We start from the raw sequence: 25,045 nt of genomic DNA, 5'->3' as shown, positions 1-25,045 counted from the left end.
ATGACATGCATTTATTCAGTACTCTGGATTTATACAATTTATGTATCTGTACTTTTTCATCATTTCTGCTAATAGCTTTTTCACAGACCATGCTGCAGCTGATGCAGTTGCCCAGGCTTGGTGGAACGTTTTTAGATTATGTGACAGGACAGAGACTGCCTGTATGGTGTCAATGGACTTGCCATACAGTGGTGGCTTGTAAAGCATGATAGCCAAATATTCCTACCTTTAATTTGTTTATATTCAACACTACTGAGCAGTTCATTATACAAAATTCCAGGAAATACTTTTAAAATATGTAAATCAGGCATTGTAACCCAAGACAAACATCACTAAGTAGGTCTCAGTGCTTCCTTGTCTTTCAAGCTATTTAGTAATATTACTATAAAAATAATCACACTGCACAGCTCGGTAGGGGATTGGTCATTTAATTTAATGCATTTGAAATTATTTTGTTTCATATGATAGACAGCAGGACTTCTGGGTGAGCAGAATATCCCTAGTGTAAAAATTAGTGGTTTCCAATATGAAAAATAAAGTGTCATTTTCCTTTGTTGATTTAAACAGAAAAAGACAGTAACCCTTTGAGGACAGAAAAGGAATAAAGGTTTTTTTAGATCTGTTTAGTGCTTGATTTAGGACACCAGAGGGTAGGGGGGAAGTCTCAAACCACACCACTAATGAACTGAAAATAAATGAGATTAAAAAAAAACTATATAGGAAGTTGAAGTAGAAAAAGGATGAAGAATGGAGAGTCTGTAGTTTTTTGTCCCCCAGGCCCATACAAGTTGTAACAATTGAGATCCAGTACAAAAATGTTGAAAAAACTGTACCTTGACTTCAATTCTAGCTTAAAAAATAAATATAGTAGAGATAAAGTGCAAGAAAGTGGTGGAATAGCTCTTATAGTTATAGATGAGATATTAAATTCCAGATATTTAAGAAAGTATTGATGATTTCTAAACTCTACAATAAAGAATCTTTAGTCAAATAATTTATTTTATTTATTAAATAAGAAATTATTAAATAATTTCTTTTTGTCATTCCTGTATGGTAATTTTGCATTCCTTCATGAATAGAATTAGGTATAGGTGTTTGTCCCATCTGGAATACGTTAAAATCATGGCACAGGGTATTTTTCCTTATGCTTAAGTAATTAAGCATATTATCTTTCCTTAATAATTAATATTATCGTTCCTTATTTTTCCATATTTTTCCTTATCCTTTATCAGAATTAAAAGGTCTCACTGCATGTTTTACTCATGAGACTTGCTTTCTCCATGACTTTGGGCATATTACTTTTTCTCTATATATCTCCTTATGTAAAAAATAAGTAAAGAACTTTAAAAAAACAATGTACTGCAGAACCAGTAGATAATTATCATGTCTTAAATTCAAAATAGTTGAGAGGACAACAAAAAGAAGTTGAGGACAAAACTCACTGAAATTTCTGAATGGCCCAAATCTCTGTGCAGTGTCTGCTTTTTGCTTTCTGGGCCGTCTGTCTCTTCTTGTGTGCTGGAAGCAATGGATGATCCCTGCTTTGGGAACTCATGGCAAAGCAGCTTTCAAGCAGGCCAATGCCCTGTCACATTTTCTGGGCTGAATCCACTCGTGGTCCTGAGCTGACAGGTGGTTCTGAGCATCTCATGGGTGATTTAATTGGTGTGTGCAAAATGAATCCTACAAGTTACTTGGATATGCAGCAATTGATAACCAACAGCCAATGCTGTTACCCTTGCTTATGTAATTTTTTTTTTTTCCTGATTGATTTCCAATGAAATTGATTAAAGTACTTCCATGGAGATGATATATTTTCTGTGAAGTTAAGGGATAATAAAATTTGCCTTATACTTGTCAGGAAACAGTATGAGAACAAATGCATGATTACTAGGAGGTCATCCCCACTCACCCAAAAGCCATCATTGTAGTTTTTGAATGTGTTTTTAGATTTTCTGCTACTCCCTAGAAGCATACTACCATGGGATATGACTTGCTTCTGTTGCCATTGAAATCAACAGCAAAATTGCCAGTGACTGATGGAAAAACCCTGTTAAAAATGTTTCAAAGCATCGTTTTCATTTTAGTAGATTCAATTTGTCGGCCAAAAATTAGATTTCTAATTGTTTGCTTCAATCATAGTTACAGAGAGACTGGCATCTCTTTATGTCAGTTCCACTAGAATTATTCCTTCTAACATGCTCTAAAAAAGATCTATTGCTCAAATTTTAAGCAAAAATTGGAAGAGAGACCCTTAGCAATATAGAAAGAATCCAAATTCAGTGTTCAAGAACAATAAGAAAGAGCTCTGTTCTAACTCTTGCTAATTTGCATAATATTTTTTTTGCTGCGCTTACAAGTCATGTTTTCTGAAATATTCCAGTTGTCTTTTTTTTGACTTTTAACCCTCAACTGCACTGTTTCTTAATCAGAAATTTCTATGTATAAGTAATAGTGGTTTGGTATTGAAGCTATTTTTGCTGTGAAATAGGGCAAAAAGAAATGTTTGCTTCTTTTCTTTGTGAAGGGGGGGGGGTGGTTTAATATTTTTGGTGGTTTTTGTTTTGTTGTGGTCACAAGTCATTGTGGTTTGAACAAGTTGGTTAGGTTCAGCTCTTAGTGCTTGGAGAGCACAACAGAACCATTGTGGAGCTTGGCTCAGGTGTAAGCCACTACTTTTCTACTTTTATTTAATACCTTACAAAAGAAAAAGTCCATACTTGACAGAATCCCAAACTTGGCAGCTATTTGCAGAACAGTTTTTATTGTGTACTGCTCGCTAGCATTGTGGTTGCTTCTTACAACAGCATTTACTGCTTCAAGAGCTTTCAGAACACACTAGAAGTGCCAGGCCACTGTCCTTCTGTGCTATTACTAAATATAAATTTTTCCACTTGAGTCAACTGAGTGAAGATCAGATGTTTTAAAAAGGGTTTGATTTTTATTTGCCGAAGGCTACTCCACTAAAAAAATGCAGTGACCTCATAGCTGAAAGTGACTGCAGATTTCCTATTAAATAACTCAAGGGTTCTGCACAGCTCTGTGAACTAGGATTATATTTTTGTTCTGATTTTTGTAATTTCATTTTTGATTTAAATGAAAATTGCATAGACCTTGAAATCTCCCTGTTGGTACACCTCTTTGACTAAAATTTCCCTGATGCATTTGTAGGATATGAAAATGCTGTTAAACTAGATCAGCAGTCCCCTGGTATGCTAGGATAAAAGGAATAGCCTTTCTTTGGGCTCATCTTCATTAGCTTTTCTCTCTGAAGTTCTGAAACAAATGTGCTGTGCAGCTTGTTTTTTTCTTCCTGCAACCTTGAGTCTTGAAGCTGGCTTTGGCAGCTCCAGCATAACCAATCTTCTTAGGCTTCTTCTAGCAGGAACTTGTCATCCTGAAAAGAACACAGAATTCACCAAGATGTTCAGGGAATGTGGTCAGCTTTTTGCTGTTGGAACAGCCAACTCCCACTCGTGTGTCCTCCCGCTCATGTCACTGGGATGCTGTGTGGCCTCCGTGGGTAATATGTGGGTTTGTAATTGTATGGGAGTCTCCTTGATGGAGATTGAAGCTCATTCATAAGATATGGATGATATTCATAGTGCAAAAGTAATAAAGTAATAAAAATGAAGTCATTCAACTCTCCCTTAGTACAGCAAGCAGAAAAGGTTTTGAGTAATCACAGATCTTGGCTCCAGCAGGAGCATTTTTGTTAGGGTGCAGCATTCAGAAGCTGGTGGCACTATGTAAATAATTATTTAGCTGCCTCTGGGTGAGTATCTGGGGTCAGGATGATATTCTTCCATGGTTATCTGTCATGTCTGGAGAAGCTAGAACTTTGTCTTCAATATGATATAATTTCTTGAGTATGCAGTCATGTCTGAGTGTTAATGTGTGTTTGTCCTGATGTGATTTAACATGGTGCAGGGCAGCACCTTTCTCCACACCCATCTGCAGCTAGCTGTGCTGTGCTGACCCTTGGTGTGCTGTCAGCACAGTGAATGTGGAAGGGCACTATTTCAAAATTAGGAGGGCAGTGGAGAAGATATGTCATCTGCCTGAAGCTAACATCTCATTCAGGGAACAATTTTATCCAAGGTTAATGGAAGATCAGACTCTGTATCAGTCAGCTGAAGCAAGATCACGGTGATCTGTTAAATGTGGAGAAGTGTAGCTCCATTCCTGAGCTGTCATGGTGTACTTGAAGCATTTTGATAGCGTTTGACAGGTAGTGTTTGAGTATTTATTGACACAAATATCCTCTGTCCTGCTTTCAATATCTGTTTTTCTGTTTGTGGATGAAAATTAAAGGTTTGGATGGGGAGAAGTGAGAGAAATTTCCTGCTATTTGTAAAGAGATGATGTACTCAGTGGCTGAGTAAACGAAAAAGGGAACACCCCCTGCACTGGGGTGGGTGAGCCCTGGCTAGCAGCCAAATGACCCCCCAGCCACACACTCCCTGCCTCAGTGAAGCCTTTCATACTGCAGGTGAGGGCACCACCTTTGAGAGAGGCCCCTGCTTTTTAAAATACTTGCAGAGTTCTTGATCTAACTGCAGGATTTTTGATTACTGTTTATAATGGGGGGTTCAGTGCTATAGGGAAGGGAAGTCTTGAGGAATTACTTGATAATGTCATGATATTATGCAGGATAATACCCCCTTATCAAGGGTTTGTAAACTTTGCCTGAGAATTGCTGTAAATTACTTAAGTCTTTCCTTAGGGTCTTTTTAAATCTTCTTTAATCTTCTGTGAGAATGCAGAACAATGCATTTGTATTTGTGCTGGGTAGTTTTTGGGAAGGGGAGTAAAAGACTGGGATGTGTTGGATTGAATAGTCAACAGATTTCTTTGATGCAGAGCTACTTTGGAGTGAGGGTATGTTCATCCACTCTTTCTCTCTCATTTTTCTTTATTAAGGTGGAGTTCAGCTGAGACTGACTTCGTCTGTGGCTGTCCATAAACTGTGAAACAGAAGGATGCAGAAGACTATCCCCTGCATTTTTGTCCATGAGTGATAAGAGCACAAGATCATTAATACAAGTTTGCTGCAAAGATGAGTTCAGAGGAGAAGAGTATATCTCCAGCTCACAAAACATCCACTCCATCACATAGAAGTGCCTCCTCCTCATCATCATCTCAGAGAGACAGGAGGCAGGTAAGGAAATACTCTAGTTGTTGGTACCATCTGGTGGGATGACAGATTTATTCCTGTAATGTGGCTGTTCTTGTTAGCACTAGATTTGCTTGCTCATAGCACTGGATGATAGCACTATAGGCAAAAATTGTTGATGTTTTGAATTTACTTTTTCCATTTCCTAAAGTGGCTTGAAAAAGATTTAGAAGCAGCATGGGCACTATGTACAGCACTGGAACAGGAAGTATATAATCTCATGGACAAGTAGGAAACATGCTCTGGAGTCTTTTGGGAAGTGGTTTCTTTGGCAGCATGAGCCTACAGCTGCTTAAAGTTGTTCTGTGTTGTCTGTGAATATCTCTTTTTGTAAACCCAACATACAGAGATACATTATTGTTTTAGAAAGTGTTAATTCAGTTTAAATACCATATTGTTCATCCTTTCTGTAAGCACCTAACATTTTAATAGTTTCACTACAAATTAACACTGATTGTACTACCTCATAGAGTTCTAATGAGTTACATCAAACTTCCATTTTTAAGGGACTCTTGTTTGTGTGGATGCAATTCTCCAGGATCTCTTTGAGATGAAGACTGCATTCATTCCCCTTGTGACAACTTGAGCTTTCCTGTGGGATTGTTTTGAGGGCTGGGTGTACAGTGTGGCCACATGATTGGTGGGAGCACTTCAGAAAATATCAGAGCTACTTACTAGATTTCAGATAAGTTCTTACACATATATTTTACAAATGCACTGGTTGATACAGAAAAATTGGTTTAGAACAGAAACATTTTAAAACTGAAAGAGGCAAATAATTTTTAAAAATTCAAATAAAAATCATTGGCTTAGGAATATTTTCCCAGTACTTGTATGGCAGCTCTGATGTTATTTTCTCAGCTGCTGCTGAGGAAGTTTCTTCCCTTATCTCTTAAGAAAATTTTGAAACCCAAGAGTTTTTAATAAAAACTGTAAGATTTACAGGTTTGAATGTAAATAGTCTCACCACAAGGTACTTTTTAAATGTTAAATCAGAAGAATTCTCATATATGCTCAATAACAGGCAGGAAATGTGTGTGGAATTTTTTAGTAATTTCCATTGCTTAAGTAGGTCCAAAAAGTATTTTCTCAGAAGTGATAAATATTTTCCCTTCTGCAGTGTACAGGACTTTGGATAGCTGTAGTTAGTTAATTAAATCTTGGTTAGGATATAACCTTTTAATTTTTCTTTAGTTCCATCTGGAGCAAGAATTTTGATATCATTTGTTTAAAGCATCTGTGTATTTTATCTCCCACATTTAAGCCCAAAGAAGGTAAATGCAAGACTCGTAGGAGCTGCTGGTCTCAGCTAAGAGCATATTCTCTGAGTTTTCTTTGTAATTAGTTGACACAACCACACAACTAGGAATGAAAGAAAGCAAACCAAAAACCTCTTGGGAATACATTTTACCTCTAAATTTAATGGCTACCACATCTGTTACCATAGTAACAGTACAGAGCAAGGTATACCTGTCATCACAATGAAATGGATGCTTAACTTTAAGTCCATATTTGATCACAGAAACGTGAAGCATGATTTTAAAATAATGCTATAAAGGTTGATGGTGTGGTGCATGCAGGGGATCCCATAAAGCGTGATGATGCTTAATGAGTACTTAGGCATGTAAATGTGGACTGGAAGGGCTACTCCGAGGCGTTTGGTTTTTTGCCTTAGTTCTTTCAGTGCAGGAGGATGAATGGCTGAGCAATTTCTTCTGCAGAAAGAAACGGAGCTGCAGCATGCAACGCAGCATGGACTGCAGTGGTGCTGTACTCAGGAAAAGGAGCATGCACACTTCCTCTCTGCATGCAGACACAGTGAAACATCCATTTCATCCCACCATCCACTGTAACAACTGTATTTTTAATTTCTTTCCTTGCTTGTGGTATTATTTTATGTTTTGGTTTTCATTGGCTTTTGCCCACAGTGATAGCTAGGGGGTAGGGAATTTTGGTTCAGGGTCTGTTGGATCTTACTTTGAAAAGTCTTTAAAACTGTCTTCCTGCCTCCTTGGACTCTTCAGAGCAGCTAGTGGAAAAGCACCCTTCCTAAATTGATAATATAAATGAATATGGAAAGTGATGTGACTGGATGAAGTGCCAACGTAGCTTTTATTGTCATATGTGAGGATAACACTGGATATTTCTAGATGGTTAATGATTGAAACCTTCTCATAATATAATTCTTGTCAAAGTCATACCAGCAATTACGGAACAGTTTCCCAATAAATTATGGTACAGGAGGCTGAATGAGTGTGAACATGACTATGATAAATCATTTTGGGGAGAGTGGAAAATGTGCTGTATATAATGCTGGCATTTTAATGTGTACAATTTACATCACCTACGAGAATTAGCAGTCAGCAAAAGCTTTGACATTGCCAATTTGCAGGCTCTGTGACTAACAGATAAATGAATAGACTAATGAAGCCAACAATAACCAAAAAACTGACTTCAGATTTTTCTTACTAATTTTCATTAAAGTGTGTTTAATTTGGATGATTAGATGGTAGAAGACCCAGAAAGAACCCGTTTTGTTTAACCCCTGAGCTGGACAGGGTGTCAAGGCAGTTGTGATACCTTTGGTAAGGAATACTTCAGAAGGGAGAAGCAACAGTTTTTCCTACTGTGGAACTGTTGCAGAGCATGAAACCTGTCACTTCCACTCCCAATAAGAGTCTTTGTACTAAAGGTAGGGTAAAAAGTTAAATTCTGATAGCCTTTTTTTGTGGGCCATACTGACAAGGTAGATTCTTGTGTTTCATCCCTGAGGAAACACTGAAAACTCTGGATATATATTGCTACACAGCAAAATGGAGGAAAAGTCTTAGAAGTACAGATGAATAGGATAAAATCACATGTTGTATAGCCAGTTTTATGGGTCTAAGTTCTTTATGAATATTCTGTATTTTATTTATTGACTAAGGATGCAGCTCATAAGGCAGACTGTAGTACAGTACATATTCTCTGCAATGTGTGGGTTGTAATGTTGTGCTGAGAAGAAAGAAGTAAATACATGATAGGGTTAATAATGTGCAGTTTGGTAAATTGGAACCTGACCTTAGGCTACTAAACTGAGGGAGGGATACAGAAGGAGAGCAATAATACTGAAACTGTGAACAAAGGGGAGATTTTGACTCTTCTGACCATCACCTAAAGGCTAGCTAATACATGGTGTAAAAATTGATATAGCAATGTTTTCTATTTTAAGTGTGAGTTCTCTTCTAATGTCTTAATTTTCCTTTTGGTCTTTTATGGGGGAGATCAGCATTCTCTCTCTCTTTTTTTTTCTTTTTGTTTTGTTTTGGTGGTTTTTGGTTTTTTTTACCAGTTTGCTTTTTCAACAAATCTTTGGTTATTTTCCTACACCGCAATCTCAAAAGAAGAAAAGCTTTTAGTCCTATTGCATTTAGCTTTGTGTTGTCACCTCTGTACCTGGAGAGCTTTCATATTTCAAACGACTGTTGTCTTTTAGCCATATGTAGAGAGTGAAAGGTGGGGGCTTTGAAGGAAGAGGAAAAAAGATTTTCCAGAGCAGAGATCTGCTTTTCAGGTTTTAATATGACTTGTTGTTTGTTTTGGTTGAGGTTTTTTTCCCCCTTCTGCACAAGCAGTATTGACTAATAGAAGGGGTGTGCACAAGGGATTCACAAAGGACTGAGTTTGGACTGAAAATGTTTACCTGGCCATGAAATTTGAAAGCAGAGCGTGATTCCAAGGCTCTGGTCTTGCCTAAATGTCTGCACTGGAAAATGCCTACTTAGCTTTTTGCAACCACTGTATTTTAATTATCAAAGTGGTCTCCTGAGAGTGGTATTTCCTAAGGTGGGTATCACCATTTTGGAGATGCTTAGACAGTGCTGCTCATACAAGATTGCAATGTGACATAACCTAATGTATTCCAGGTGGAAGAGACATCTGAGCACATTTATGTACCTTTTTATTCTGAAAGAGCAGCCTACATGCTTGCTCATGGCTGTCAGCCTGATGTGACATCTGGGAAAAATAGTCCTGTTGGTTACCTGTAAATTCCACTTGCTCCTGTCTCTCTGTGACTTCAGAAAAAGAAAGGCAAGGATGGACAGTCTGGTAGACATAGTACAGACCTGAGAACATGCAGCCATACTCCTGGCTTTGCTCTGTAGCAAAACACAGACTTTGAGAAGCCTTTTTACTTTGCAGTACTTTGTAAGAATTATTTGAATAATACTTATTAATCTTTCTGAGAGTTTCAAACTAAAGAGGCTACTAAATGCCAAGTAGTGTTGTTACAGTGATGTAATTCTCTTTTGCTTGCTTTCCTAATTAACTCTCTGCATAAAACTATTGAAGTAGGATTAGAGCAGGAAGTGTTGAGTACTTTAAAGGCAACAACTCACTGGAGCAAGCAAATGTTCTGAGGGAGCCAAAGAACGAAATGGCAAAATTGTTAACAAAAACAATTATTCTTTAAATTGATTAGTTGCTGCTACTCTACAACATTTTTTTCCTGTTCCCTTGACAGACTGTGAAAATTTCCCTTAGGTTTGGAAGGCAGTGGGTCTTACTTCAGTGTCTGACAAAATATCTGAAGCAGTGTAACTTTTCAAGCTGTAGAACACTCATGTTAGGTTCAGTGCCATAGCACTTCTAAAAAATGAAATAATAAATTTCAGACTGGTAAGATTTTTATCATTTAAATGATAAGATTGGTGAGTGAACATCTACACTAGACACAGTCAGAAGCTGGCTAAACTTACAAAGTGAAGCTCTCTGGACTACAGATTTGTCTGGAGATGGGATAGGAGCCCCTGCAAGTGAGAATGGGAGGGAGTAGGTACAGGTTGATCCCAGGGGTGAGGCAGAACCCCAGGTACTGATGCTGATGGTGCATTTAAAGTATGAGACATTCTGCAGAGTGGGAATCCTTGTGGGAAGGCTGCTGGCATACAGTGGCAGCAGCATGTGCCCAGGATCCCAGTACAACTGGGTGCATCAGGCTGGCCCTGTGTGTGTGTGTGTGTAAAGCCAGCCTGCAGGCACACAGCAGATGTCCTTCATGTTGTGCCTGTCTTTCTGCCTAGAATTTACCTGAGAGATAGACAGCAAACAGAAGAAGTACATCTGTCCGTGTGCATGGGATGGGCCTCTGCAGTCCTGTTTGGAGGTGCTTGGATCATGACTGCTCCTGCCCTTGGTGATACTGTAGTGGTGTAGAGACAAGATTCACAGCACAGACCTGGGCATTAATAGATGGAGATGCTGCCTCTTCATAAGAAAGACTTGGCCTTAAAGCTTTGAAGAAATAAAATGGTCTGGAGCAGTCTAGGAGAGGCAGTGATAGCATTCATACCAGGCTGTCCCAGGGGGCTGTGTGTACACATCCTCTGAGCTTCATACACATTGCTCCCTCAGTTATCCTACCTCTAGGAGTGCTTTACAGGTTGCATGGAGAATGCTGAAGTTCAGATGTGGGCTATGAAGAAAGATTTATTTTTTAAAAATATGTCAGTTTGAATAGAAATGGTGCCTGTAGCTATCTTCTATTACAAAGCCAGGGAAATTGCTCTCATAAAAGCTTAATTACCCATGCAAATTATGACAGATAATTTAAGGTGGTGTTTGCAGAACATGGTCACTTTTGCATTCCTCTTGTCTCATTTTTTTTCCCTCATGCATACATGTCCTACATAAGGATGTCTCACTTTCCTTCAGAATACAAAAACTCAAAGTGCAACACACATACACACACATATGAATCTGGAAGGACAAAGTGCTAAAAATCCTCTTCTGAAGTGTCATTTGGGAATCTGGGAAACAAATGGGGGAGAAGAAAGAGTAGCATGATTGTATTTTCACTTCTTCAGAGGAGAGGAAATGCACAAGGGTGAAGAGGGAGAGTGATGGCAGGTATGATATGGAGGCTTCTGTTTTCCAGACAGTCATGTGTGATTGGGATTATCCACATGCAAAATATACAAATGTATTAGACAGATAACTGTGTCCCTTAGTAATGCTATTTGCTGTTTTGACATTCTCTGTTCCTGTTTTTATTAAATACTTTATCCTGAAATTGAAAATGGAGTGATTACATAAAAAGTTTTTCCCCTAGTAGAATAATATTTCACGTTAAAAAAAAATCAGATTAAAATTTTTTCAGCCTGTCTTTTTCCTATCTCCTGTATTTTTGTACTATGTAAATTGAAGTTTAAAGGCTATTGAGAAAGGATAAGTAGGTAGCTTACAGAAAAAGTGAGAGAGTCACAGGAAGAAAGGTCTTTGTTCTTCTGAACCTATGCACTTTTTAGAGTGAGGTCCAGCTTCTTAATGTATCATTTGAGTTAACATTGACTCTCTTTCATGTCTATAATGTTTTCATTCATAAAAAAACTTAACTCATCAAGGAATTATTTCCTTCTGTATATGTAATTTTATTTCCTCCTTTTTTTCTTTTAAACCCTATCAGCATCATTAAAATGAATTCCTAGCCAAGGCTATTTAACAAAATATCAAGCCTTTTAATTGTGATCATCCAATAATCATGATAAAAGCTTTGTATCATTAGCTAAAATTTGAATTCTATCTGTCAGACACGGTAAATTTATCTGTTTATGCTATCTTAAGATAAGTGCAGAGGGGGAAGGTTGTCATTAACACTCAGGCTGTGACTTGGCAGTTGTTCCCAACCATCGTTCTGGCAAAAGAAGGGTTGCTGGTACAATGATAGATAGCTCTTGCCTGCTTTATCCAGTTGTGCTAATGATTCCCTCCAAGAAGCTCTTCATGAGAGCAAGAGCTTATTTGTCTTCAGGATTTGTCAAAAAGTACCTTGAAAAGCAAAGGCTTCCTTGCAGCTAGAGCCTAAAAGCATTGACATGAAGTACAATCCAAAGCTGGAAAGGGCTGACAGAGAGCTCCTGGCTAACAAATCCTTGACATTTCTGTTCCACAAGAGGGGTTTACTTTGCATATCCCAGGAAAGAAGTATGCATACATACCTGGATATTATTCATACGCTACAGAGCTGCATCTTATATATACTTGTCTTTCAGTAAAAAGGTTACAAAGAGAAAAGTTGCTCTTAAGTACATTTCTGTACAAGATGAACATGTCTTACAAGAAGAAAAAAAATGTTAACTGTGTGTGCTATTGACAAAGTATTGCTAAGCTCCTTTGTCAGTTAGTTGATGTTGAGATTGCTGAAAACTGCTATGGAGCAGTGCCAATAGAAGAGACTGAGGATAAGAATAGGACCATGACTGCTTTACAAAAATTTAAAAACTGCACTAGAAGATAGAAAGGAGATATATATTGATGAGATATGGTTGTTTTGCTTTGCACTCACTCTTCTCTCACAGTTATATTGAAGAATCTGTCTTTCTTCCAGCATTAACAGGAGGAAAGCCAGAGCTGGCTAAGAAGCAGCCTAAGAGAAAAAAAAATTTCAAAGTTATTCCCTTTGCAAATAATACTGCAGATTAACTCAGCATGTATCACAGCTTGTTTAGAAGGTAGTTAAAATTGGCATGTATGCAGTCAAATCTGTGTCTACCTTACTACTTCTGCTGTGTTTCAGATGACCAGAAAATAGTGTGGTTTTAATTGAAAGTGATTAAGCATTGCACTTCATACTAAATGGAATTCAAGTAAGAGTACAGTTTTGTTAGGTTGCAAAAACAATTCCAGTGATTAGCAAATAATAAAAGATGCACCAGTTAGTACTTTGATTTGAAAAAAACAGGACAAAAAACCCAGACAGAAAAGCTCTATTTCGAATGGCTGTTGTGGGACAGTGTATACCTACTGGTTATGGGTGTTGGAGACTGCTAGAATGTTGTGAACAAGCAAAATGATCCACCTGATCTTTTTCATTAATTAACTGTTAACCACATGTTGTGCAGATTTCTGAATTATGGAGTCTGTGTCCAATGTGAGTGATGAAATCCTCACAAGTTTGTATTTTTCTTGGAAGTTAATAAATTATGGAGATGTCTTTGCATTAAATATAATTCATTCCATTAAGTAAATAAGCAGTGAAGCAGAAGGGAGAGGCATGAGTGTCTGACTTGTCATTTGCTGGATTTTCTGTCTCTACATATCCAAAATCGGTTCCTTTCCCTTTCCCTTTCCCTTTCCCTTTCCCTTTCCCTTTCCCTTTCCCTTTCCCTTTCCCTTTCCCTTTCCCTTTCCCTTTCCCTTTCCCTTTCCCTTTCCCTTTCCCTTTCCCTTTCCCTTTCCCTTCCCTTTCCTGTTAAAACAGTTGATTGTCTTTTGTTTTAAAGGGAAGTCAGATCCAGTAAAGTTAAATTAGGGCCTTCATCCTCTGGTCTGATGGAGACCAACCCTACTGGTGGAATGGGGAGGAGAACCAGAAGAAAGAAAAGGGAAAACCTGAGAGTTGAAATAAGAACAGTTTAATAATTGAAATAAAATATAATAATGATTGTAAGGGAAAGAAAGAACAAGAAAGAGAGAAAGAAATAAACGCCAAGAAAGGCATGTGATGCCCAGTACAATGGCTCATCACCTGCTGGCCCAGGCCCAGCCCTTCCCCCAGCAGTGATTGCCCTCTCACACCCAGCTGCCCCAGTTTTACACTGTCCTTGGCATTCTGTGCTATGGAATGATAGTGACCCTTGGACCACTCCAGGTCACCTGTCCTGGCCATGCCCCTGCCAGCTCCTCCTCATTGGCAGAGTATGGGGTACTGGTAAGTCCTTGATTTAGGGCAAGAGCTGCTCATCAACAGCCAAAACATCACTGTGCCTTCAACGCTGTTCTCATACTGAATCCAAAATGCAGCACTATACCAGCTACTTGGAAGAAAATGAACTCTGTCCCAGCCAAAACCAGGATAATGAGCTGTATGAGTCATTAAAGTCCAAAGTGAGAAAAGAAACTGGCAAGATACATGGAAGGGTATTGTAAAATATGTTTTCCATTCTTGTCTTCCAGAGAAGATGAGAATATTATGCAACATCATAGTGCTATTTTATTTTCTCCATCAATTTCCTTCTCCCTCCTTTGGGGAAAAAAGAAAAAAAATGCAGGGTGGAACAAGCATTTGTGTTCCCCATATGTTGGCTTGCTAGGGGTATTTTGAGGCAAATGTGTGCCACCTATATAATGTATGTGTGGATAATCATAAAGTGAAGGATTGTAGTTAGGATGAAGATTTTGCAATGGAATTACATAGTAATTTGTGTTAAACTTGTAATTATGTTGAATTAGTTTTCAAGAGCAGAGAGTATGCTAGTGCTGGTGTTTTCCTCCAAGAGAAACCAGTTGTAGTGTGGTAATCCTGAAATATAAGGGGAATCTGGAATGCAGCAATGCTGACATTGATTTTGCCTGTCTGTATTTTTAGGAGAGGAATAAGAGTACCATGTTGATTGATGTGCCTAGTTTAACGGATTATTATTAATTTCTTGGTTTGATTATAAATAAATCCCAGAAACAGTGTTGACCTACCACTTTATTCCTTCTCATCAGCTTCTTTTTTTTACTGCTTCTTTCCCAACTCTGTTTTTCATGTTAAAATACAAAAAAACCCTTGACAATAATGTCAAGATTTAAATAATTTTTGTTTCTTTGATTCTAAATAACTAAACTCTTACACTGTAAAATTAGCTGCTTTTCAAAATGTCAAGCAATTGTGTGATTTCTAGCTGTAATTTTGCAGAAAAATAATATGTGTTAATGGAAAACACTTTGCACCAAGTAAGGTGTCTTAGAATTAAGCTAGAGACATGTCACAAATCTAAAGAAATGATCTTGTATCAGTGTAATTGTGGTCATGAGTAAAGAGAATTGAAAAGCAAACATCTATAGACAACCAACCAACACTCCTGGAATTAAAGAATGTAAAGAAGGCAATTTTACTTAAAAGGTGTTCATTTTCTAATTTTCAAACAAATAGTAGTTGAATAAGTCAGCATTCATTAATGCTGCTGGCTAATAATGTATTTCTCAACTGAAGTGGAACTGTAATGACTGAAGGCTAATTAAAAAAAAAGTCACAAAACCTTCCTGACTTAAAATAATGTAATTTAAAATGTCACTGGAAATCTGGCAAGCTAAGGGCTGTTGGGCTACTCCTCTCTAAATATTGTACAAAACGAAATTGCAGTTATGTAACAACAAACTGCACCAGCTGAGAGAACATGAGACCTTCAGAACATCTGTGTTGGGCACTGCTCCATCTCAGGATGGAGGGACTCCTGCCTGCCAGACAAAACTGGCAAGAATGTTGGGAATCATCCTGATTATGCTAATCAAGAGACATTTTAATCTTCCTTGAAGGAACAGATTTAGGTTCTTTTGTATATTGTTAAATTATCATACTGTGTACATAAGTAGCATTTCCTTTATTTGGTAAGAAAGTTTATCATTATCATTAGGAACTTAGTGATTCTCAGCTCAAATGAATTTATGAAATTATTTTATATGTAACATAGACACTTGTGCTACATATGCACATTTTTTTTGGTCATCTGACTGGTAAAATACACTGGACTAAATAAGTAGGTTGGACTTCCTTTGATAAAACAAAAGTTTTTAAAGCATAAAGGACAAAGCTTTTTGCTGGTTGGCCCTGCAGTAACATAATACTGCTGCTTTTCCACATTCTTCACTGTAAAATTTAATTAAAATAACTGAAAATAAATGCTGATTATTGTAGCATGGTGGTAGGGATGCTTATTAATCTCCAGTGAAAACAGAGACACTCCCCATGTTTTCCTATTCTTATTCACATTTGCAACTTGAAAGAGAACAATGAAGGTCTGTGTGTTGCTCTGCAGCAAGATTGGGTCTGTGTTATATACATGCATTTAAATGAATAGCTGTTTGGTTATGGTCCTTTATGTACTTAATAATTTATATAAACAATAATATTTACACTGCCATTTGTATGCACTTTTATATTTCCTGATTGTTTCTGCTGCTGCTGGTACCTGGGTAATGTCTTCTTCAGTCAATGTAAAGAAGCTTAATTGTGAACAAAACTTAATTGGCATTTTCAGCTGAGAAAAACATATGCTTCTCAGAGGGTAATTGCAATTGCAAGTTTGTCATTGTGCTGTATGTCCTGGAAATGAAGTAGTTTTATTTTATGCCAAAGAGATACTAATGACATGTTGTGGTAGAATTCTTACTGCATAGTAGGGTGAGATGTAGCAAAATCTCACCAGAGAATGAAATGCAGATCCATGCCTGTGGATTGTGGTAATTTTCTCTTTTATCACAAATGCTTTTTCTCTTATAAAGTAGGTGGTTTTGGAAAATGGAAAGCTATGTTTCCTTTTTCTTGAAAATGGAAAGACATGTTTAGATGTATTTTAAGAATAGCAGTCTTATCAGGACAGTTGTGACAGTGTGTATTTCATTTTTATTACAATGCTTTGAAGATACAAAATTTTCTAGGATTGTCATATGTAAAAACAGCTGCAATGGTTTAAGATCAGCGTGTTCCATGAATGTTCACCAGCAAGGCCATCAGCTGAGACACAGTCACTGATCTTGTTAATACCTGTAATCTATTTAAAAACATTTGTGTAGTGTGTTACTTTCTCTCAGCTGAGAAGCCAATAACAAAATGCTAAGGTGTGATAATGAATATTTTAGAGGCAGTAATATGTTATGTGAAGTGAATGTAGGGCAGTGCTGACTGCAGAGTATGTGCACTCAGTGTCTTGTATATTAACAGAAAACATGATAGGTCTGGTTAGGAGCACTTTGAATCTCTATAGAGGTAAGAACTGCATTACTCATCTTTCCTGGCTTTTTTTTAGTTCACCATCATTTCTAGGTTAGACAGAGTAACTAATTAAAGACTCAGTAATAAAGAAAGAGAGGTATACTGCCTCTGCAGGCAAACCATTTGTGCATGTAAGTCGTGGATGGGTGGTGTTTTGGATGTTTTGAGCCATGATGTTGTCTTTAATTATCTTTTTAGAGTGTTCATATTTTGGAGCGAAAGGCTTCTTCCGGAAGCACAGACCCTTCTTTAAGCAAGCAGTTCCTTGAAAGTGACCATCTCTCTCTATCCAAGGTAAGCAAAAGCCTGGGATGGAGTCTGGGCAGTGAGTTTCCCTCTAGAGTTACAAAGTAGTTTGACTTACACTTCAGGTGTTTTGTGTTCAGTGTTTTGTATGATTCTACCATTGAGTATATTGTGAGTCTGCCCTCGAGTTCGTTGTTCTATTACTGAGATGTAAGAAGAGCCAGTAATCTTTAGTAGATGTTACATTAACAAAATTAAGGATTGGTTTGGTTTTTGGGTTTTTTGTTTGTTTGTTTTTTGTTTGGTTTTTTTTTTTTCATGTGGATGCCCCCAGGAACAAATTTTACTTTCTCAGAAAATGGGGCTAGAAGGGACTTTGGTGATCCTTGTGGGTCCCCTCCAACTCAGGATATTATTTGACTTTATGACTTTGAGAAGTTTTCCAGTTCAATCCTCTTACTAAGGTTGAGGAAATCATATCCAAATCTAAAATTGCTGCCAATAAATATTAGTTTAAAAATTATGTCCTAATAACAGCCCTTGTGTGTAGTTTGAAATTTAAAAGCTCTTGCTGAGATTTTCTTTCCTGAGGCAGAGTAAAAGATGCAACTGCAGGGGTGACATCACCCTCATAAAAAGTGAAGCCTTTTGTGTGTTGTTTTGAAGTCAAGTTCTTTTTGGGTAAATTGCTCAGTTTTGGAATACGTGATTCCAAACAAGTCTAATTCCTTGTAAAGAAAGCCTCATTTTAAGGTGCTTCAGATTGTTTCTGAAAAGGTGGGGGTGCTGTGATGGAATATTTGGTGGAAAATAAAAACCTAAATATCTGTGAGTTTTGAAACAGACCTGGTAAAACAATTTCAAAAGGAAGTATTCTGTTCATCCAGGGAAAATGAAATGGTTTATTCATTTTTATTGGAAAATAAATATTTTGCAGTCAAAACTTGAGAAAGCAGTTGGTAGTGGCTCTGTTAATTCCCAAACAAGGGGCATGCACAAAGCCAGGCACTGAAAGCTGTGATTGTGTTCTCCCAGTCGTGCTGCTTTGCACAGGGCTGTTTCTCATGGAATACTTATGGAATCACCAAAGTCCTAAAATACTGCTGCTGTGCTTGGGAACTTGGATGAGGACTCTTCAAGTGTATCACTTTCATTCTGTTTTTTCCCCATTTTTGTCTCTCCTTCATAATGGCCTTTATATTGGGCATATCTCAACACACCAAAACTGTGGGATGAGGCACAGTTAGGATTATTAGGAGGGTTTTAAGAACAGCTTGTAGCACTGATGCAGCAGGAGACAAGTATCCTCACTGCACTGAATAATTGCTCATTTTGTTCCTCTGTATCTGGTCTTTTGTTTAAATGAATAGCTATATGAGATTGTGTGGTTTCTAGTTGAGAATTAATCAATACTGATGTTATCTAGTAGATAAAAGACTTATGCCTGCAGCTGATCATCTAAAGGAGAAATCAATATGGTGAAGAATCAGTTGGCAGAGATGCAGAGACTCTCTGCTAGTGTATAACTTAGAGTTTAATTTGTCCCCCTCGAGTGCCAAGTACTTCCATGTAGGGAAAAAATAATACATATGTGCTTTCCTCTACAGAATGGAAATAGAACACTGAAGCAAAACATGGGGAAGTAAAACAAAGCTGCATTTTGAGTAGGGGATTTACAGACAATGAGATAATTAGTTCATGGTTATTCAGGGGAAACTAAGCTGAACAAAGATTTCTATTAAAATTTACGGCACTATTTATTATTTGGGATAGAGCTTTTCACCCTTCTCAAAATACCAAGACCTCATTCAAAATTGTAGTTTTGAAATTTGGTGTTACTTTTGCAACTATATTTTCATAATAATGAAAACAGTGATGTTGATGTTGTGAGGGCTGTGTAATTTATTTGGAGGTGTTGTGAAAGACTGACAGCACTTGGCTCTGAACAGTTTTGTTGGAAATGTGGAGACAGTTTTTTTCCCCTTAAATGTTTGATGCTATATGCCTTTCTTCCTCTCTTGTTAACTTTTCATAACATTGCTAGGAGTTATGACAGATCAGCTGAGAAAATGCAAGTTTACAGCTTTGTAAGGTATAATTAATAAAACACAGTCTGAGGAATCTGGCAGTAAGAGATTTTTAAACTGGTGCAGAACTTTTTTAATTGCAGTGGTAGCAAGAGGGTAGAAATACACTCTAAGAGAAAATATTACTCTGTCTTTTTCTCTTTCAAAATATTGTTCTTTACCTGTTCACTGTGTTACATTGTAAATGTGTCTTGAGCTGCACCAGTCATCGTGCAAAACAAGTGGTATGTACCAGAAATATGCTTTAATTGGCTCCATGAAAGGCATACAACTGGTTGTATCTCAAATTAAATCTGTTTTTCTCTGGAGAGAAAATTAGTTAGCTTTCCTATAAATTTCTCATAATACAGTGAAAGAGAATGCAGGAAAAAAAAAATCTTTTTGCAGATTTCTGAAGGCTCAATTAGCAAGTGAAACTGTCATAAATTGCCTTTGAAGATTATCACTAGCTGCACTCAAAATCAACAATAAAGCAACATCATCTGCTAGTTTTTCTGATTTGGAGGAAAAACTGGGGCATCCAGAACCAATGTAGCTTGTACTTTAAAGATGAGAAAATTTAAATTTCTTTATAATTAAGAAATATAACAAAGTGCAGTCTTACTATTCATCTTACCTGGTAAGGGTTAGATATCTGAAAATGGTTTGTATTTAGTGGGTTTCAATGAGGTACAGCTAGACATAATATAGTGACCATGTAGTTTGGTACCTAAACAGGTTGATTTAAAAGCCTGGCTCCTTCTCTTTGTCTTGCATTGAAGAATTTTTTGCCACTCTTAAGTGCAATTTTTTGCCACTTGTGTGCAAAATTAATTAATCAATGTGTGTTCATGCTTTTTCATCAGGAACCTGACAGCTGGGAAATCATAGAAGGTCTGAAAATAGGCCAGACCAATGTCCAGAAGCCAGACAAACATGAAGGTTTCATGCTGAAGAAGAGAAAATGGCCATTAAAAGGTTGGCACAAGGTAAATGTCTCATAAACCAGTCAGAACATTATTACCTTATGTTATAAGCCGGGATTTTTTTTGTCTAGACAAAATTAGGATGTCAAATAAATACCCACAATTTTGGTGTATGACTTTTTCTTCCACCTGTGTATGGAATTAATTTGCAGACACAGTTCATGGATCTCAAATCACAGTCCCTGCTGCCCAAGGTTGTATTCAAAATCCAGAGGGAATTTGTGAATAAAATTGATCTGACCCTCCAAAAAATCAATTAATGTAGTATATTAGAATTTATGGAATAAACCACTGCTCCCACACTTTTAGAATACATTATATTAATGTGTTGCTATTTGGCACATGTCTGTTTTGGTAAGGAACTAATTTATAGGAGAGCAAGAGAAGTCCAACTTTCACAGTTCTGTAAAGGTAATCACTACTGATGATCAAGATGAATTTAGAGCAGTTAACTGTGTAGATAATTTTTAATGTGATTAAGAAATTCACATTTTAGCATTTCCCTCTACTCTGCCTTACATTTCACCATGCAAACTGTGCTGGTTTTGAAACTTTGGGAGTGTTAATAAGTTTTTTTCTTTTGCAATGCTGGCCTTGGTATCTTGGAGTTTCTATAACAGTTATTTTTGCTGAGAATCAGTGTGGAACTTCAGAGACAATAATTGCAGCATGTGCTGTGTTAGGGTTCTGCTAGCAAAGCCATATACAGCATCTATTGAACATTGCATGCCATATTCTGACAGTCCTGAATGTGCTTTGGTAGCATACCAGCTATAATGTGCACAGCTTGGTGAACTTATCCTGTGAAGTGCAGCGTGTGTTGGAATGAAATGATGATGAAAGGTAATTTTCTTTTGTGTATGCAGCTTAGGGAGACAGAGCAATATGACATGAATATCATGTTCTTGTGGAGGTTGTTAGTGACCGTAACTATGAAAAAAAAACCCCTCAAGATGTTCCTGTTGTTTTGACATCTTATTCAAGAAGTTATATCTCCAAATGTGCTGGTTTCAGCTGCTGTAGAGAAAAGCACTGTTTTCCCGCCCTGTGTGAGATATTGGTACCATCTGTTGTGTGACTGACAGAATTTCTAGAACAAATCTTTGAGGGGGATTTTCTGCTAACTACTGACCCTGCTCGTAGTGTTAAATTAGCAGGTTTACCTATGGAAACCATTGCCCTTCCTTCCCATGTCATGACAGCTTTGAGAATCAAGCTGTGTTCTGGGATTTTAAAATAGATTAATGCTTCAGGTTGGAATCTAAAAATATGAGTTATTTGCTATTACTTTGCACGTTTTTAAAGTTAGTGATGATAAACATGAGCAAATGTCATTTCAAGTCCAGTTTCCTGCTAGGCTCTATGCTGTGTGCCAAAGTCTGCATTAACTTGACTGCAAAGCAGCTTGAGTGATCTGGTACAGACAAGCTAGGGCAGCTTTAATTGAGGGAGAAGTACAGCTTGAATAGGGGATTCTGCTCAGAACAATAAAGGTGCAATAGTGCAGACATCATCAGGTTAGGCCAGTCCTGGTAACCATGTCAGTGAAGGTGCAGTGGCTCACCCTGTATCACCAACACCTGGGACATCAGCCCTCCCATGACCCGGGGATGTTGCTGGGAACGCTGCAATATTTGTTCTGGTACTAATACCTGGATTAACACTAGACAAGGTGTCCTCAGCACGAGTTACAATCTCATCTGTACTTCACTGAGTACAGGTCTGCCATAAGGCACAAAGTTTTGCATGGTAGACCAGGGTCTCTCATATGGGTTTCCTTTTGAGATGTAGATCTTGCACTAAGAAAAACTTCCCTCAGTTTCTGGATAGGGAAGGTAGGTTGCTAATTTGAAATGTGACCAGCTTTTGTGGGAAGAAAACAGGTAGAAAATGAAGAAACAGATGTAATTCTCTTGTCCTACAGTCTCTTTCTTAAAAAGTTTATTACATTACCTGGAAAACTGGAAAAAAATACCCTTCATTATCAAAGTTCGTTAAGATAAACCTAGAACATACTGTTGAAAAAAGAGAATCTAGTTTGTTGTGGTGTTTTTTTTTATTTATTTAGAAGATAATTGTTGTCAAAAAAACAGGCAAGAAAATTATTTAATATTGTATTTATCCTTTCCTTTCAACCCCCAAACATTCCTTAATTGTTACAGGGTGATCCTTCTCCAAATGAATTGTTGCACACAATTTAAATTGCACCTGCTCATTAAGAAAAAATGTTGTTGGATTTTTTTCTTATTATTTCAGAGATTTTTTGTCCTGGATAATGGAATGTTGAAATATTCAAAGTCACCGATTGATGTAAGTAGAGCTGAAGACTTTAAAACTGCTAATGAAGTGCAGCCTGCTCATACTCACTCTAGGCATATTTATGAAAGTACACACATCAAAGTTGTTGATGGATTTAAAGATAAATAATGTAAGATTTTGGTTTGTCTTCCAAGAATTCTACCTTTTTTAATTCTATGAAAATATAAGTTAAATTACTAAAGGTAGTTTCTTGAATAAAGCTGCTTGAGAGATTAACCTGACCATGTATTTTTCGTTTCTGATTTTTATGTCAGCCAGAGCTGGTTATTCTGAGACATGTGGATAGGACAAAGAATTAATACCAATTATTTATATTTGATACCAATAACTACCAAGTTGTAGCAGTAAGGTATCAAGTACTGTCTAATTTAATACTGTGTAATTTTCTCTGCTTCTCACTTACCTGTACCTGTGCACTGGTGTGAACAACTTAACACACCCAAACTTTGGAGTTGGCTTTGTAGCAGCATTTCTTGTGAGATACTTTTCTCTGACTACAAATACAACAAGTGGCTAAATGGTCTGAATGCAGCTTTATTTTTTAATATGGCTTTATACTAAAATGTTATAAAATGGGAAACCATTTAAGTACTAGATATTTTTCTGTTAAATATATAGAAAAAGTGCATGATACTTCTAAATTTTTGCCCTGATGTTTTTATTTTAGATACAGAAAGGAAAGGTCCATGGGAGCATTGATGTTGGTTTGTCAGTCATGTCTATAAAAAAAAAGGCTCGTAGAATAGATCTTGACACAGAAGAACATATCTATCACCTAAAGGTAAAAAATAAAACTACATACTGTTTTTTCATGCTCAGCAGAAGCTAATAAAATTGTAAAAGATTGTGCAGAAAAGTAGTATCTTGGATGCTTTCTTGATAGTAAGTTTTTCTGCAGGTGAAATCACAGGATTCATTTGATGCGTGGGTTTCAAAGTTGCGGCACCACCGGTTGTACCGTCAGAATGAGATTGTGAGATCTCCCAGGGATGCCAGCTTCCACATATTCCCCTCAGCATCTACTACAGAGTCTTCACCAGCTGCCAATGTGTCAGATGGAAAGGTGTGCAGCTTTCTGTGGTTGAAAACTCATGGCTTGTTTGTGGGCAGTTTCAGTGGGCTTTTCTTCTCGTGCCAACAGGACAGGAGCTTCCATGGTGGGAACCGATGGCCAGAGGGTGTGAGGGTGTGCAGCTGAAATCAGCTGAAATACTGTCTAATTTAGCCTTACTTCATTAGAATGGGCTGCTGTAGAGATCTTGCAAAGTATTCACCACCCGTACAATTTGCACGAGCGTTTGTCGTCAGGTATAAATCTGTCTCCCTTCTGATTATGTTCTTCCTCTTAAACAACAGCTTTCCTAACTGGAACCTATCACAGTCCACTTGTGAGGTTCCTTGTTTGATTCTCCAACATATTCTGAAAAAATCTGTGTATTTGGGAGCTATGGAGAAAAATCACAGATTTCACTGAAAATGCAATGCATAATTTGGTTTCTATTCTGAAGTAATATAGTAATTACACTGACAAGGCAACACAGCCGCAGTAAATGTAAGCATTTTATTATGCTTTAGGTGCAACAAAATAACTTCCCCTGGCAGCCTCCTATACCTTGCAGTAACAGCCTTCCTGTCACCTGCACTACTGGTCAGAGTAAAGTAGCAGCCTGGTTGCAGGACTCTGAAGAGATGGACAGATGTGCAGAAGGTTAGACTTTATCTTTTCAAGCCTTGTTCTTTCAGCAAAACCTCTTTTTGATATAAGAAAGGGTCCTGTAAGTAAAGTGGTTAAGTTACAGCTCTTCGGGTAATTGGAAACTTTCACCTCGTGGTGGAAACTTTGCTCTCTATATGTTTTGGGATGTTTCTTTTAAAATATATCATAATAATCTATTATGCTGTTTTAGTGGATGTCATTGTTCAAATATGATCACTTCTTGAGGCACAGAGTTGTTGCTGACTCTTATAGAAATAACAAGTGCCTAACAAAATAAAACTTCTACTTGGATGTCTTACTACAAGGGGTTTGGACACTTCTGTAACGCAATTGAGTGCAAGCAATGGACACCATGGCAATAAAAATTCTAAATTGAAGCACCTACTTTTATTTTATATCTCTTAGATCTTGCTCATTGTCAGTCTAACCTTGTGGAACTCAGTAAACTTCTTCAAAATTTAGAAATACTACAGAGGACTCAGTCAGCACCAAATTTCACAGACATGCAGGTAAATATGATTGAACATAAACCATTACACTGAAATATTTGTTCCTTCTGTTAAGGGAAATATAGAGGTGTTGTCTGTTAACTCAGAATGTTTTTCTGAAGTAATAGTGAATCTTGGATTAAATGCTTATCTTATATGTCAGTTTTAATCTTGTGTAATAGTGTTTCTTTTTCATGTGTAAACAAGTAATTATTAAGTAATTTGCCAAACAAAACCGAGGACTGTTGCAATAGAACTCATGTATAAATTGAAGTTATATTAAAGGAGTTTTTATTGTGTTAAGATAACA

General features: G+C 37.2%; 1 protein-coding gene across 4 annotated transcripts in view; it reads left to right on the top strand.

Annotated features, from left to right (window-relative positions):
- The window catches only part of OSBPL6 (oxysterol binding protein like 6), a 97,515-nt gene that overhangs the window by 36,722 nt on the left and 35,748 nt on the right, over nucleotides 1-25,045 (top strand). For all 4 annotated transcript variants that reach the window (XM_064434327.1, XM_064434329.1, XM_064434328.1 and 1 more), the window contains exons 2-9: nucleotides 4,924-5,161; nucleotides 17,112-17,207; nucleotides 20,092-20,214; nucleotides 22,468-22,521; nucleotides 23,198-23,311; nucleotides 23,429-23,593; nucleotides 24,106-24,238; nucleotides 24,653-24,756. In XM_064434327.1, coding sequence (XP_064290397.1) covers nucleotides 5,060-5,161; nucleotides 17,112-17,207; nucleotides 20,092-20,214; nucleotides 22,468-22,521; nucleotides 23,198-23,311; nucleotides 23,429-23,593; nucleotides 24,106-24,238; nucleotides 24,653-24,756 — 891 coding nt within the window. In that variant the 5' untranslated portion in view covers nucleotides 4,924-5,059. The remainder of the gene's footprint in view (nucleotides 1-4,923; nucleotides 5,162-17,111; nucleotides 17,208-20,091; nucleotides 20,215-22,467; nucleotides 22,522-23,197; nucleotides 23,312-23,428; nucleotides 23,594-24,105; nucleotides 24,239-24,652; nucleotides 24,757-25,045) is intronic.

Source organism: Passer domesticus, chromosome 10 (assembly GCF_036417665.1).
Source record: "Passer domesticus isolate bPasDom1 chromosome 10, bPasDom1.hap1, whole genome shotgun sequence".
NCBI lineage: Eukaryota > Metazoa > Chordata > Aves > Passeriformes > Passeridae > Passer > Passer domesticus.
The sequence above is the reverse complement of the archived record's forward strand: the minus strand, read 5'-3'. Positions and strand labels throughout refer to the sequence as shown.